Genomic DNA, 16,627 nt, shown 5'->3' with positions numbered 1-16,627 from the left:
TTATCCATTTCTGGGTAGCAATGACCTTCCTTTTCAAAAGGAAAAGAAAGTAAAACACTCTGAGGGTTGCCTCAGCACAGCCTCTTGGCTAACTGCAGACATCAGGTTTTGGCTGTGGCACTTCATGGATTGAAGCCAGCTGTCCATATCCAAGCATCTGCCAGAGATTATCACCCATGAGATCCTGACAAGGAAGGGATGTATTAACTCATCTGACATTCCCTGAACTAGGTTATGGAGTGCAGATAATTTCTTCCATTGGCAGAGTGATATATAGCTGAGAGCAATGTAATTTCTGACCAGCATAGTTGTTGGGAAAATGAGCAACTGATTACATAGTTGTGTAAGCAGCAGCTCACAAGACACTAAATCCCAATTTTATTAGGCACCGAAATTTAAAAAAAAAGAAAAGCAGAAAGATGCCCTCAGTTTTATCTTAACAACTTGTCTCTAATGTGAGAATCAGAATAATTTATTAAAACATCTGTCAAATGGCCATACAGGTACCACTTGTGCAGGAATAATGACCCACATAACTTTTGCCTTAATGTGAATGCAATATTTTAACCACAAGCCCCTATTAAAATTTCAAGCTATTAATTATGCCACTGAAGTTGGGATTGGAAAATATTATCCAGCAGTGAGAATTAAAAGGGAAAGGCCCTCATCTTTCAGATATTTTATTTCCATTAAGAGATAAAACTACATTGCACTCCTTGTTTCCCTAATGCAGCTTAGAGATATTCAAGACAGTCATTGATCATACATTAGATCAAAATACAACTTTTGTTAGGTGGTAGGCTGGGATCTTAAAAATCTGTGACCATTAAGCTTTCCTGGGTTATAAGCAGGTCATATCTCCAGGGCAGAGATCATATCTCTGTGATTTCATAACATTTACCAACCCTTGTCATAATTAGGCACTCTGTGCTACAGGGAGCATTGTCAGTGGTGTCACCACAATAAATCCTTACATAATAAAGATTATACCTGTAGATGTTTTATTGCATTATGGTGATTGAAATGCACTAAACGCACATCGAAATTGAGAATTCAAAGCTGCTGGGTCAGATTCTCTGGATGTATTCCAGGTCTGCACACTGGAGCTCACTTCACTGAAGACAAGAGTCCTCCAGTGATCCTTTATTACTCTAATGAATAATTCAATCCTTTGGGCTGACCAGCAAACCAAGACACTCATTTTCTCTCTAGTGAAAGACTCAGGAGATTTTTGTGAAGTTTCCTACTCTGTCTTGAGGAGCTTTTTCCCTGAAGTGAAGGATACAAAGAGTAACCTCTGTATGGGCCTGTGTGTTGTCAACACAAGTATTATTTTGTGGTGCTCTGTCATTGAACACACTGTGACAACAAATACAGTTCACTGGGCCTCTATTCTGCAATCAGATCAGTTCAGGCCCTTGAGCTGCCTCAGGCCACATTTCCCTAAGAGGTGTATTTAATGCCCATTGTGAGATACAACTCCATGCCTGAGAGATGGCATGTGTCCATCTGACAAGCTTTGTAGTCATCACAGAAACAAATACTCTGTTCCAGGAAACAATTCACACCTTTTAAAAATAAATTAAAAAGTGTCTGTTCCTGTCCTGTGGCTGTATAGTCACCGTAAAAAAGGTATCAAGCTCACATGGAGACATTTGCACTGGGGTTCTCTTAAGTTCATGAGTCCCACCATGCACATCTTGATATCAGTTATAGCAAAAATAGATGTTCACAGCTGTCTTTACATCTCTCTGGCGCTGTCCAGGCACACAGGCAGTGTTTCTGTAGACTAATAAAAGCAATGGAAGGGGCAACTGCATGAACCTTGAGTGTCTGATCTTTCAGCTCACCATTTTTGAAGTGCATTAAAATGGCAGTTCTTGCACAAGCTAACTGTGCATAATGTGTGGGACATTTCACTTTCTGGATTGGTATGTCTTAATTATGCATGAAAAGTAGTCATTCAAATCAAAACAATGAGAGGGAAGTGTTTCTTGATTCTAACAAGATTTCTTTCAGTTCTTTGGGTTTATGGCCCATGAAATAACCAAATATGTTTTGACACCAGAACTGGGTTTCTTTCCTTCTGTTATCCATCTCACAGAGTGCCTATCGAGTCTTCACCAACAGTACCTGCTTGAAGCATATGATTCTGAAGATTCGTAGAGATGCTCGTAATTTTGAGCGGTATCAGCACAACAGAGACCTAGTAAATTTTATCAACATGTTTGCTGATACACGGCTGGAGCTTCCTCGTGGCTGGGAGATAAAAACTGACCAGCAGGGCAAGGTAAGAATGCCAAAAATCTAATCACGTGTTTAAAACAGCACTAGAGACTACATGATTATTAAAAACTTCTTCCTTCTTGACTCAAAATCAATGAAGATTTGGTTTAAACAACACAAGTAGCAAGAAGAGTTATTTTAGAACCAGGAAAAAAGCTTCAAAGTTTCGAGACATTTCTAGCTTTCTGTAGAATATTGTACCAAAGCCAAGGCAGCATTGGACTTACAACAAAGTTTGAGCCAGAGTAGATCTGTTGTGACTGCAAAATTTGACTCAGTGTCTCTACCTTGAATGAAGCTTTGCTGTCTGACCACTGAAACCACCAAAAAGGTTAAAGCAGCATTTCCCAAGAATATTTTTCTCTCCTGTCTTGTTAACATCATGGCCATTGCACATGATTTTGGTCTACACAGCTTCTGATATTTTCTAAGAAATATTCTAGCTTTGAGTAGACCAGTCCTGTTGTTTGCAGGTGCCTTCCATGGACTATACTTACCTAGATATTTCTGACATACAGATGCCAGTGGTTTTCCTGCTATGTTCCTGCAATACCATCACAGGGTTGGCAGTCTTCATATTAAAGAAACCATTGTTCCTTTGTGTTTCAGTCTTTCTTCGTTGACCACAATAGCCGTGCTACCACCTTCATAGATCCCAGGATCCCGCTGCAGAATGGGCGTCTCCCAAATCACCTGACTCACCGGCAGCATCTGCAGCGACTACGTAGCTACAGCGCTGGAGAGGTAACTGTGCTCGTATCAACTCAGGAACTTTTGACAGCAGTCTTCTCTAGAATTATAAGAACTTCTTATGTTTTAAAAACATTGAAACAGAGTGTCTTGTGAATGTCTGTCTTCCAAAGACGATAAAAGGGATATTTTTGTCTTTCTCAAGGGTTTATTTCAGAGTTTGCTGGTTTATATTTTCATGGTTTTCAGAATAAAATAATAAGCATAAAGTAAAGCATAACTGAAGTGAAGTGATGAATAGATTTTAAAAGAAGAATCCATATTTGACATCCTGGCCTTGCTTTACTAAAGTTATTAATCATTTTTTAATAACCTGTTACCTCATACATTTCTTCATTCCCCACTGTGACACTGTGCTCTGAAAAGATAGACTCCCTAGAAGTAGTGCACTAAAGTGTGCTGAGGTTTGCTTTTCCAGCTTTCAGTCACATTAAATATCTTTGCTACATATCATGGGTATGATTTTTATCACTGAGGGACAAGATTGAAAGAAGCATAAATACTGTGTTTGTATTGTGGATTTAAGTAGGAAAAAGTACCATCAATCAGATTCTTCATATAGCAAATACATACAGTTAAACATTTGTAAAGATTGTTGCTGAATAGAACTAGAAATGAACTATGATGAAAGGATCTTTCTCTTCCAACAAAAATATCCAGATAAATGCTTGTGAAATCAGCATCAAAATTTATTACAGCAGGTCCAATCTGAATACCTCTCACTGACAGGTGGATTGGGATCAGGAGCTGAACAGGGTGTGAGGTCAGTTCTTCAGGACCAAAGGCAAATCAGGCCTGAGTAGCTTGGGCATGTTTTCTCCATCTTGGCTGAATACAGCACCATATTTTCTGAAGATAGAAGTATATCAATGTATCTGTTTCAATCATATCTTCCCACCAGCGTAGCAACTTCCCTCTGCCAGCAGCCTTCTGTTTAGTGTTCCTGCTGTGATTGAATTACTGGCATGACTGTGATAGCCACCTGCACCATAATTCATTCTTGGGCCCATGCTTGCCTGAGGCTTGCTTGCAAATTCACCGTGTCAGGGACAGAAACACCACTGAGCAACTCAGATGACCTAGCACAAAAAATACACTTGGTTTTGCAAGCACTGGCAAGGCTGGCAAGGAGCAATATGCAATAAACCCCCCCCCCAAAAAAAACAGTACAGGGTAGGATGTCTAAAGTATTGAATACTTTTGAGTAATGATTATCTGGGGAAATTAATACTGTTCTGGCATCATCAGCCAATGAAATAGTCACCTCCCAGTCTTGGTGACTCAGGTTCCACAGTGCTTCTATGCCCTTGTCATAGCCAAGCTTCTTTATCATAGTCAAGTAGCTTCCATTTGAGAGTGTTGGCTACTCCAGTGGAAGGACTCCCATTGATTTCCAAGGACTTTGGGTTGGTGCCTAAAAGTCCCTCATTTGCAGCTCAGTCCATTTATTAAGAGCCTCATGTTCCATGCCATTTCCTCCAAGTGTATTTGAATGTTCTTTGGCTTATAAATCATGTCTGTAGACTCACACATGGGGCTTTGTCCTGGCCATGTGTCTGCAGCCTTGGCCATTTCTTTGCTGAGCAGATGGTGGCCTCTGGAAGCTGTCACCAGGACAGTATGGAGTACCAGAAAGGACAACTCACCAGTTTTCAATGTTATGTACATGTGTCAAAAGAGTCTGAAGGACATCAGAATAGTAAAGTTGTGGTTGTCAGAGAGGACACAGAAAAGAGCCAGGGTAATGAAATAAAGGACCTCTGCAAAAACTTCAGTTGTTCTGTTTAGATTACTGATATTAAATGGTATTATATATTAATTTGAAAAAAAATGCTACAAATTCTTTATTAAGCAGTTATTTAGCTTTATCAGTCTTTTGTATGAGAAACGGGGCTGTTGCTACTCTTAGTTGACTGATTTTTGGAATAAAAGTTTGGGTAGCTGTAGTGGCCATCAGTAACTGAGGTATAGATTACTAAGTCATTCATTTACTTCTGCCACAGCTATAAACAGAACAGTTTGTAAGTACTTTCTATTCCCTCTAAAGTACTTCCCATCTGCAATGAAAATCAACATACATGATTATTGGATAGTGATTTTAAAGACAGCAAGAGGAAGGAAGCAGGCATCCACAATGGATACACAAGAGGTGCTGGTTAGCAAGAAGAGCAGAGAAGGTGCTAGAATATGACAGTATATAAATCTCCTTACCAACCCAAACCACAGCCAGCGGGTAGCAGGATTCAAATGGGCCTCTGAAATCCAGCAGTGATATAAAACTCAAGAAAGGGTATCACATCTTGAAAGGCTCCTCTGGTAATTTGGACTCTCCACTCCAGTTGCAACATCCCAGTATCAATTTCAAAGCTGTTAAAACCTGACATAAATCTGTCAATTACTCTACACTACATGCACCAGGTCACTAGATCATTAGAGGGGTCACTCTTTATCTTTTATTAGAGAATAATGTGCTAATCAAAATTAAATTATTCAATTAGAAAGTCAAAGTAGACGAGATTATTGTGACTGAGCACTTAATTGCAGCAATCAATTGTACTCAATTAGCTAAGAGTAGAAAGAGAATTGTTAGCAAAATGGAAGTTAATTAGAGGGCTGGGAATTTTCCTGTTGTGTTCACAGAGAAAAACTGTTTTGAGGTGTAAATGTGCAAAGAGCAAAAACAGCATGAGCAATGCCTAGGGATGGTGTTGAAGAGAAGTACATCATCACTTTATTGAGGTGTGTACAGAAATGGATTCTTACAATCTAGATGATTTTAGGTCTTAAACCAGAACTGGGAAGATGGGAAGAAAGGAGCGAAAGTTTCTTTTCACAGGCACTATACACATTTCCTACCAAAATTCTTGCTCCAGAAGAAATATGTCCAGGCACTGGAAAGATAACCAAAAGGAATGGTGACAAGAGGAAGAGGAGGATCCAGGCCCAAGCTGGGTGGAAGTACCATGCAGTTCCTGAGTGATGAGCAAATACCTGGTGATAATTTTTATGGGATATATATGTTTAACTCCTCTGTTACTCCTCCCTTTTCCCCTTTCTATCTTCTGGTCAGTAAAATCGTGTCGAGCAACAGGGGCGTAAGATTTATCTTTGTCAAGGATAAGTCAGCAATCACCCTTAAGAACAGGCTCACCCACCATCCACATTCTCTTGCAAGTCTGTTCTACAAGGACCTGAGGAATAGGCATCCTCACCTGAACTCCAGGGCTCCCTGGAAGTGGAGAAGCTGAGCCAAACAATGCCTTAGGACCCTCCCACACATCCTAGCTAGTAAAACTGGTCACGGGCCAGTGTGTGATCCTGGCTGTGCTGCCCACAGACTTCCCAAGAAATGGCTGCTCCCACAGGGACCTCATGCCCACTGTGGCAGTGGATCTTAGGGCACCTCTTGCACCTAAGGTTCCTCCCTGTGTGACAGCATGGAGTGAGTGCCATAAGGGCCACAAAGTGCTTGCTGGGGTGGATGCCTGGGTCACAGGGGAAAAGCTGCCTAAGCCTGAGCTAAACTTTTGTTGTGAGATGGCCTGTGGGGGGGTGTGAGGAGGAGACCAAGGCAGAAGATGGGTGCAGGTTAAATCCTGAAGGAATGATGGAGCGAAACATTTGCCATGCATTTGTACAGCAGTTTTGTGTTTTAAATTACAGTGTGCTTGATTAGAATAGTTATTGTTTAACCTGTGTGTTGACAAGTTTCAAGTGCATTGACTGGTATCTTGTTACATGTACACATTCCAAGCTTTATGGGTTCCAAAAGGCAGCTTGCCAGGCACATTTAGCTTCCCAGTTTTTGTCTATGTCCAGTTGGAAGACCTGGCACTTGGTTGTACCACTGAAAATGGATTTGCATCGTTTGCTTGGATGCAGAGCTAACCATTTAGAATATTGAAGTAGGGGCAATTTCTTCCTGAAGTAGTTGCTAAATGCTATAATTTGTGCAGTGAGAAAGGAGCAGCTATTAGCCCAGTGGAGTGGCAGTTGGAATTCCTAATGCATCTTGTCCTGATACAGCCTCACACTGTAGTCGCAGGACAAGGGGGACTGTCTTTAAACTGGAAGAGGGTAAGTTGAGATCAGATATTAGGAAAAAAATTATTCACTGTGAGAGTGGTGAAGCACTGGAACAGATTGCCCAGAGAAGCTGTGGATGCTCCATGCCTGGAAGTGTTTTAAGAACAGGTTGGAAGGGGCCGTAGCAACCTGGTCTAGTGGAAGATGTCTCTGCCCATGGCAGGGTGTTGCGACTAGGTTATCTTTAAGGTCCCTTCCAACCCAAATCATTCTATGATTTCTCTCTTGGCCTCACTGTGGCCGTATTCTGGAGGAAAACATGAGAGACACGTTTTACAAGTCCCCAAAAAGTTACCCAGCAAGTAATGCCTTAATGCAAACATTGACAGATGTCATTATTTGGCTTTTAATATCTTCATACCGAAGTGTTTTCCCACCTTTTAAGAAATCTGCTTTCCTGACATGATTCCCTTTGCTAGGTAGTGTATTTAGAACATTGGCTTTCTTTAAGTGCCTTAGTTAAAGGGCAGTGAAAAACTTCCTTGTTACTACTCTCTTTATCAGCTCTTTGGATTATGTTCTTATTTTCAATATATACAATTCAAGTTCTGGTTATGCAAGTTAGGCAGCCTTCTGGGACAATACAGGCTTTTTCTGTGCTGTGCTCTACATAGATACACCTTCCTCATGTTAAATTTCCCTTCAACAAAGCAGAGTGAACATTGCAGCATTGTGGGTTTTTCCTTTTTCAAAAACATTTCTGTAAAAACCTTGAAGTAATGCAGTTATGCTAAAACAAGAGATGTTTGATACTTCAGAGTATGTAGTGTGATGCTACAGAGATTTTATTTTCCTTGAACCAGAGAAGTCCATCACTGCCATACCTATATTAACATGCATTTACAAAATTTTGGATTCTGGTGCCTTCAGCACTGAGGAGTTGTGATATCTATAGATAATGGTGTACCTTCATTTGGAAGCACTGAACTACTTCTGTTTTTTAAGTTGACTGGAGTATAAAGCTATAATTTTCATACATGCTTTCTGTCCTTCAGTCAGCATCATGGGCCATTCTGAAGGTTACAGAATTAAAGATGACAAATCTTTTAACTGACTGGTGAGCTACTGGTAGTCGGTTTTGATCATTCTTTTCCTTTTCTCTGATGTTGTAGGCCTCTGAAGTCTCTCGAAACAGAGGAGTTACTCTGTTGGCCAGACCAGGCAATAGTCTTGTAACAGCTATTCGAAACCAGCACCATCATGAGGCATTACCTCTGGGTAAGCCAAGGTTTTTTTTGTTATTCTTCTCAAAGCAGTGCTCACAAAGGTGGGTTTTAGGACTTCTCATCAGATTCATGCACTGCCTCATGTTGCCCTGTGCCTCACTGGCAGTGCAGTCAGTGTGCCCCTGCAGAGTCATGGTGACATGGCAAATAAAGCGTCTGGGGTGTTTTTACCTTTTCCAGCTTACAATGACAAGATTGTTGCATTTCTACGCCAACCCAACATTTTTGAGATGCTGCAGGAGCGTCAGCCCAGCTTGGCCAGAAACCATGCACTCAGGTACCATTTTTTTCCAGACTGCTGTAACCTACTTCCAGGAAGTGCTTTTTGTAGTGGGGAAAACCAAATTATAGTAACTGTAGTACAAAATATGAACTTGAACTCTCACCATTAAAGAGTAGATGGGAACCACCAGGATCTTTGTGTTACTATAGTTACTTTCCACAGACATCCAGAAAGTAAGAAGAACCAAAATAAATATGATCAAATAATGACATGTCTAATTTCTATTCTAAGTATTACTGAATAGCAGAACCTTTGTCTTCACCCGCAATTATCACTTTGCTTTTCAGAAGATAGTGTTAAAAGAGTGTTTGGATGGAAGTCAGCAGCAGAATCCCAATAACTCCAGCAGAGCCAGGATTTTGCTTCATGGTTGGATTTACACCCCTGTCATGGATATAGTCACCCTAGATTTTATAAAGAAATAGGAGCATTATTATGAAGTGGATTGTACTCTTGTCTTTAATCTTTCTCACTTGACTTAAAGGTAGTTATGTCCAAAGTAGTGAAGTTGTGTCTTTCTTAAGCTCATTCCTTTCCTATTAGATTTTTTAAAAACAGAAAAAAACCAGAACCAATCACTAGTACAACTTAAACTTATTTGAATTCCAAAGTTTGAATTAACTGGTTTTGGCCAAGAAGTTAAGCAGGTGTTAATCAATGTCAGCAATGCCCATATGCACCATCTGAGAGTTTGACCAAGAGTTTAGGTTGTACTGTGCAGTATAGAGATGTGGCTGCAATACAGAGGTGTGGCTGAAGGAGGAGAGGATCTCCTAATTTCCTGCAGTGTGCTTTCTGCTGGTAGCCTTACTGACTCCTCATTTACCTCTGAAGGCCAAAGAATTCTTTGGGTGTAAGGATTAGACTTCCCTTCTGGAGGAATTGATGCATGCGAATAAAATGAGAACTAGAATGAAAAATACTCTCAGTATTCAAGATGTACATTTCTGTAACTGAGATTTTTTTTATCTTCACCATCAAATTATTCCAGACTATTTTTTTTTTCAGCTGTAACTTGAATTCTCATTTCCCAGAGAACAGATAATGCTTTTATCTCCTTTTGAGCAAAGAACAAAATTGACCAGTGATAGGGACTGGACAGCTTAGCCAGCGCATAATGAGATTTGTAACAGGATATTGAGCCTTTTGCCTCCAGGTCATTGCTGATTATACCTTTGGCCAGGAATGATCCAAGCTACTGTCTAATGCTCATGCAGCAGGTATTAAGCAAACTCCTAGGATGCAAATGTCCATCTTTTACAGACGTTGATTGCAAGGTTCTAAAACACATCCTTGACTTGAGGTATAATATTTTGACTTAGTATTAGAATAAAAATGTTTAGACATGCAATGCTTTAGAAATACACTGATAGGCTAAGTTGTAGATGTGTATCTTCCATGATCCTAATCTGCTGATAGGATCCTATCCTATGTTTCCTAGTCCTTATTAACAAAAAGTGTTATTTTACACATGCAACATGTTTCATACTGTATAACATCTGTGTATTTAATTCATATCAAGTTTAATTCATGTCAAATATATGTTTGAGTGCTATTTGCCAGATGAAACTGACAGAGGGAAAGGAAGTGATATTACTGCAAACTCTGTTAACAAAAGGTGCTATGTTAGTTGTAGACTTACACAAAAAATCTGTGGTTGGTGACTGACATGTACACATGAAACTGGAGGATTAAGAATCACTCTATTTTCTAAAATAGGGAATAAAATCTCTTTCTTTTGGATCAGTAAACTGAATGATAGAGATTGAAATTTTTTTGCAAGTTTGTTAGGAAGATTAGAAAATTAATCAGGCATATAGGATGTTTGCCATTTTTATAAGGAGAAAAACAGGAACTGGCAAAATACCAAAGAATAACAACTCTGTGCATGCTCAAGCTGTGATGGTTTTTTCTGGTTTTGCCTATTTTTTCTTCTCCTCTCCATAATATCACTTATGTTTCAGGGAGAAGATCCATTACATTCGGACAGAGGGTACACATGGCCTTGAAAAGTTGTCGTGTGATGCAGATTTAGTAATTCTGCTGAGGTAATCAGTTTGATCAATAGCATAATATCATTACTTACAGTACCAGAGAAACTATCTGGCTCTTTCTCAGCATAATTGAAAAGATTTTGTTTAATCAGGTCATCCTGGTAGCCATCCAAAATTATTCAGCTGGAGTGTATCTGTCAATTTGTACTTCCTGGAAGGCAGCCTCCATCAGTGCAGTAAATCCAGCCAGCTCAGTCAGTATGGTTGTTACAATTAAGTAGCAAATAAAAAAGAATCAAGTCAATATGTTTGCTTTTAATGGAAAAAAAATCTCGTTTTTTACAGAAAGAAAAAAAAAAGAGGAAAAAAATCCCTTGTCTTTCTTACTACAACAATGTAACTGTTCATGAAATTGATAATTTTACTGAAGCCGTGCTGCCACACATGCATGAAACCTCAATGCCCAATGCAGTGAGGATTTTTTGGGTAATGAAGATAAGGCCTCAGTTTGTACTGGAACCAGAGAGCTTGGTCTTTAGGTCCTACTTCTTCTCTAAGCTAAGAAGTTATTTTATTGTCTTGGTCTGAGATGGGAAATGTTGCATTACCCAGGTGGGGTTGGTGTGCTGTAACAACACTGCCTAATGCAAGAAGTTTACAGCTTACTCCCATCATTGCAATTCAAGGAGTCAAAGCACTGAACTACATGAAAATGACCCAAGGAAAACAGCTTGGGAGACAGAGTGTGCATTTTTACTTCTCTGTGCTATCGTGTTGAAGGTGTTCCTGTTTCATTCATAGCCTTACATCTTTGCTTTCCATTTGTGGGCTATCATGTTAACATAAAACATCTATTAAAATTCTTTTTGTTCTCCATTGCTAGTGACCAGGCTGTCTTTGGGAAACCTGTGGATTTTTTAGAATCCATGACTTCATCTGACACAGTGAATTTGCACCATTCTGCATATTTACATTCCTTCACGTGATGAATGTGAACTAAATCTCTCCCTATGACTTTTTGCACGCAGCCTTTTTGAAGAGGATATCATGTCCTACATACCATTGCAGGCTGCCTTCCATCCAGGTTACAGTTTTTCTCCTCGCTGCTCACCCTGTTCATCACCCCAAAACTCTCCAGGTAAGGAGATGGGGAAATTAAGACAAAATCTTGCATTTGTCGTATTTCTTCTAATAAATAGAAAGGAGCAGATTCAGAGCCAGCATCAGCTGTCAGCCTGCTAATTCCAGTGCCCACTCTGAATCTGATCCCAGCTGCTTTTTTTGCTGGATCAGTTTCCACTGCTGCTATGTATCTATCGAAGCATTAGCAGTAGCTGAAACACAGATCAGAATTTGCCCATATGGAAGAAGGTATTTTCTTGCTTTTTATATAATTGGAAAGGATTAGTATAAGAGAACGGTATATTCCAAGCATAAGTTACTGATATGGAAGCACATTCATTTTATGTGACAGCAGCAAAGAGCACCTTCCAAACTGAAGGTGTGTTGCAGCACTTCCAGTACCTCTGTAAAATTCAGTCTCCTCCACTTGATGTTCCTTCTCTTCTTCCCAAGGCACATCTCTTTTGAGACCTGAGGGGATCATCTTCAGCATCTAGCCTGACCTCCCGTGTTGAGCCCATTAACTTAGATTCGACAGGAAACATATTTTCCAGAAAAAACTTGCAATCTGAGAAGGTTATTTCCAGCTGTGCTATGTCTCTGTAGTTATTGTTTATGCTATAGAAATTTGAGGAGCTAGTGTCTCCCTTTAGCCAAGAGACACAACCCCCACTGCAGTCTCACTGAGTGTCTGTGTCCAGTGGCCATTTTCAGGGAATCAACAGAAATGTGATCTGAAGAGATCCATTTTTGGCTGAGCTTTTTGAGCATGCATTTAAATTATCTGATTTCAATCAAAATTAAGGGACAAGAGAAGTTCAAATCTTGGATGTGACTGTGAAAAAATGAAAAGGTTTTTTGATGTGAAGGAGTTAAATGGTAAACCCTTCTCTACTGGAGAGCAGTGTTCTGTCAGAATGTTCTATTTTCATTAATGAGTTTTAATACCATTGTTAATACAAGTTCCCCTTGTTTATATCAGGACACGTCATAAGCAAGTCCCCTACAGGACAAAAAAATCCAAGTATATGGCACAAATGTGACTTAGGAGACTGTTCTTGTGAAAACTATGGGCAAATACTAATTTCCAGCCACACATTGTCTTCTTGCTAATTTCTGTCCTGGTTACACTGCCCATGAGAGAACCCCTTCTCTTAGGTCCTGGGGGAAAACAAAAGGCTGACAGAAGAAAGAAGTATTGCAAGTGATTCTCTTTGCTCTGCATGTAAATATGCCTTTGTTTTACCAGCAGAGACAGTAATGTCCTTCCCTCATGGCAAACACAGTACTTTGGGCTCCCACTAAATGTGATGGGCTTTTTTTCTTTTCTGTGGAGCATTTGCTACCAGATTTCTCATAAAAGGGCTGTTTTTTATTGTCTTTTGTAATGAGATAGAGAAATAGGATTTCATTAATCTGTTCTTTAGCCTTTTATGCCATGGCACTTGTTTGTACAAATAGAATAATCACCTACTTTGAGAACGCAGCCTTCAAAACAGAACAGGTTCCAAATTGCTGAAAAATGTGTGAATCGTACTAGGGAAATGTAGCATTTCTTACTGACAGAAATCCTTTTTGATGCCACAAAAGGGTTTTGTGTTGATAGCTGGAAGTGTTTAATATACAGTCAGATTAACACAGGGAAACCTGACTCCCAGCTTGGCTGGGGTGCTAGGCTCCAGTGTGAAGCATTGCTCTGAGTTTCAGAGGTTTTATCCTGCCAAGTATGGAGAGCTCCTATACAATGCAGAGGAGAGAGATCTCTTAAAAGTGCAAAAGGGAAAGAAAACCCAAATACCACTGACCATGAGAGGCAGATACATATGTCAGTCTTTCTCTTGCCTTTCTGATCCTTCAGTTTCCATTAAATCACAGCTAAAGGCAGGGGCAACACAAGGGCACACACAAGGTGAGTTTAACAGTACTTTTAGTGAAGAGGATACATTCTCTGGAAGTTCATTGCAATCACTGAATTACAGGAACTTACAACTCTGTTGATACCAGATAGAGCAAAAATAACACTGAGTGCACTGTATACCTGCAAAAAGTTCCTAACATATTTATTAACCTGTTCTGCCTGGAAAAATAAACTGCATGATTTGGAAGAATGTCAAGCCCCTTACATCTTAGGATGCTGTAAATTTTCCCTCAAGGGCTGCAGCGAGCAAGCGCAAGAGCACCTTCTCCATACAGGAGGGACTTTGAAGCCAAGCTGCGCAATTTCTATCGAAAACTTGAAGCCAAAGGATATGGGCAAGGTCCAGGGAAAATTAAGTGAGTATTAAAATCACTTGGTTAGTCTAACAGGACATAACTTTGTGGTTTATCATTCATTATCCATGAAGACAGAGATAGGGAGTGTAAAGCACTCTGGATTTGCATTTTTTACATAACCATCAGGGAAAGATAAGATCTTCATATGACCTGCTCAAGAAGTTTTACTTCTTAAAAATTCATATTCTCTTATACTCCTATTTCCTACCTATTTAACAGGGATATTCATATTCCTACCTATAATTTGCCAGTAGCAGAATTAACCATCCTAGCAAATACCCACCGGATATTAACAACAGTTGCATCATTGTAATGGTGGTATGACTCCAAATTCTTTGAATTTACGTTATCACTGTAACTCAGGACCAGAACATGATCCTACAGAAGTTAGTCTGTGCATGCAGGTTTACCTTTCCATAGTTCTTTGTGTTGGTAGCCCTCCTGGATTTGAACTGAAGAGATTTCTGCCAGTCTTCATGTATCTGGGGTTCTCTGTCATATGATTGTGGATTTTTTTCCCATATGTCTTGTTAGTTGGCTTTTGAATCTGTACTTACTTGTGCTCAATCTAGCTATCCAACTTTGCCAAAGGGCTGTGTGTTTCTAAGGTATTTCCTGGGCATGTGGTTGAATTTATGTGTCAGGTTGGCTTCCTACCAAAGGACATCTGTTGTGGAAAAAACAGAAGTATGAAACCAAGCAATTCATTCCAGGCAAACGTCATCAGCAAAATGATCTTACAGAGCTGAGGAGTCCTAGCTGGTGGTTACCCCTTTTGGTGTCCTGCTAAATGGGTCCAAGGCATTCACAAAATATATTTTAGGTCTGTTTTAAAATGTCCATGAACATATGAACAAGAAGGGTTTCTTGCACAGATGGTGTGTAAAAGTACTATTCATTAAGTTGTTTTAGAGATTAGTAAGGGAATGAAAGATGTGTTGTATAAACAGAGGCTGATACTCCCTTTGCTTACCCTGCCACAGAAGCAGTATTTCCATGGACATTCACTGGATTGAATCCAGGAAGTGTTTGGGGCCAATTCCAGAAAGCTATGACTTCATATACACAGGAAGTTCACAGCCCCCTCTACCATAAAAATGTGTATGTATGGGTTGTTGCAGAGAGTCTTAGCAGTAGAGCAGTACTTTGAACCTAATCATGGTATTGTGAAGGAATTCTCTTTGAGGCACATAGAAAAGCCGATGGAACAACTCCTGAAAATCCATAGTGGTCAAACAGCACATGCACCAGCAGATGCCATTTTATTAAATTCTCTGAGAACAAGCTGTTGTTTACCTTCAGCCTCCCAAGCTCACACAAGACTCAATCATCAGATCTTTATTTCTGCTGCCCTTTGCAGGTTAATTATACGGCGTGACCACTTGCTGGAAGGCACCTTCAACCAGGTAATGGCGTATTCACGCAAGGAGCTCCAGCGGAACAAACTCTACGTCACGTTTGTCGGCGAGGAAGGGTAGGGAGCCACAGAATGCTCTTGATTATGAAATAGCTGTTATGTTGCAAAACACCAAGTTGACTAAGGCTGAGCCTCTCTTGTTATGTAATGTTTCTTTGGTTTTGTTTTACCTCTGAGTAAGTGATTCATCTTAATCTACTCAAACATTTGTTAAAAATAACAATAACAATAATGCTTCATTTTCCTATAACGCCTTCCATCTTAATATCTCAAAGTGACAGTTAAAGTGGTTAAATCTATTGTCATCTTGTTTCCCACAGATATTTTGATAGGTTGAAAGGGAAAACTCAGCTACAGGCCAGTGTTTACATACTGAACCAGTCTCAGGACTATAGTTAGAGACCAGACCTTTATCCGCTTTGTTGCTCTCTTCACAGTAGACCTGGTCTTGCTTTAAAAATTTTTGCTTTGCATGCCAACTAATGATCATTTGTTATCCATATGTGGATTTCTTGTTTTCATCTTAAGTGAGAAACATGAGTGCTGTTTAGTCCTTAAAATTTAATTCATGCTGTTGAAATCTGAAAGCAATAGAAGTTTCTTGAGAAGGCCTTTTCTCAGGAAGCCTTCTACAACTCTTACAATCCATGAGCCATTCTTGTATGGTGAAAGCCAGCCCCTGACCTATTGTTTTCAAATGTAAGCACAACCTTTCAAAGCCACCCTGGCTCACCTCAAGAGCTATGTTGTAATTGAGGTTTAATCCATATGCTTTTATATTGGAAAGACCATTCTGTGCGTGTTTCCAGATTGCTATATTACAAAGGCATGAAATTGTATTTCAGTAGCTTTGCATGTAAAGTTGGTTTTTTTTAATTCAAAAACTGCATATGTAGGATTTCAGTTCCAAAGGTACCAGACAGTACCCGAGGCAGCTCTCAACATGTCCAGCAACTGCTGACACTCAGCTCTGAGGTGTCATGGCAAGTAAAAGGCTTCTGTCCCTTGTCTCAGGACAGGTTACATCCAGTGGAAAAGAGAAGTTGCCAGTCTCAAAGAGTCACTTGGTGACATCAGTATCAGGGATTTTTTTCACTCTCACTTTTTATTCTCTTTGGATTCAATATTGTGTAACAGAAGGCATCTTTCACAGCTGGTTTTTCCTCTGGCCTGCAAGTAAAGCCTAAAT

At 39.8% G+C, this 16,627-nt stretch overlaps 1 protein-coding gene across 8 annotated transcripts in view; it reads left to right on the top strand.

The window, feature by feature from the left end:
- Positions 1–16,627, top strand: part of HECW1 (HECT, C2 and WW domain containing E3 ubiquitin protein ligase 1) — a 282,485-nt gene that overhangs the window by 226,773 nt on the left and 39,085 nt on the right. For all 8 annotated transcript variants that reach the window (XM_033069763.1, XM_033069756.2, XM_033069719.2 and 5 more), the window contains 8 exons: positions 2,105–2,290; positions 2,896–3,030; positions 8,235–8,340; positions 8,529–8,625; positions 10,596–10,679; positions 11,654–11,763; positions 13,901–14,021; positions 15,382–15,495. In XM_033069763.1, the coding sequence (XP_032925654.1) occupies positions 2,105–2,290; positions 2,896–3,030; positions 8,235–8,340; positions 8,529–8,625; positions 10,596–10,679; positions 11,654–11,763; positions 13,901–14,021; positions 15,382–15,495 (953 nt within the window). The remainder of the gene's footprint in view (positions 1–2,104; positions 2,291–2,895; positions 3,031–8,234; positions 8,341–8,528; positions 8,626–10,595; positions 10,680–11,653; positions 11,764–13,900; positions 14,022–15,381; positions 15,496–16,627) is intronic.

The sequence above is a fragment of the Catharus ustulatus genome, chromosome 1 (assembly GCF_009819885.2).
Source record: "Catharus ustulatus isolate bCatUst1 chromosome 1, bCatUst1.pri.v2, whole genome shotgun sequence".
Lineage (NCBI taxonomy): Eukaryota > Metazoa > Chordata > Aves > Passeriformes > Turdidae > Catharus > Catharus ustulatus.
The sequence above is the reverse complement of the archived record's forward strand: the minus strand, read 5'-3'. Positions and strand labels throughout refer to the sequence as shown.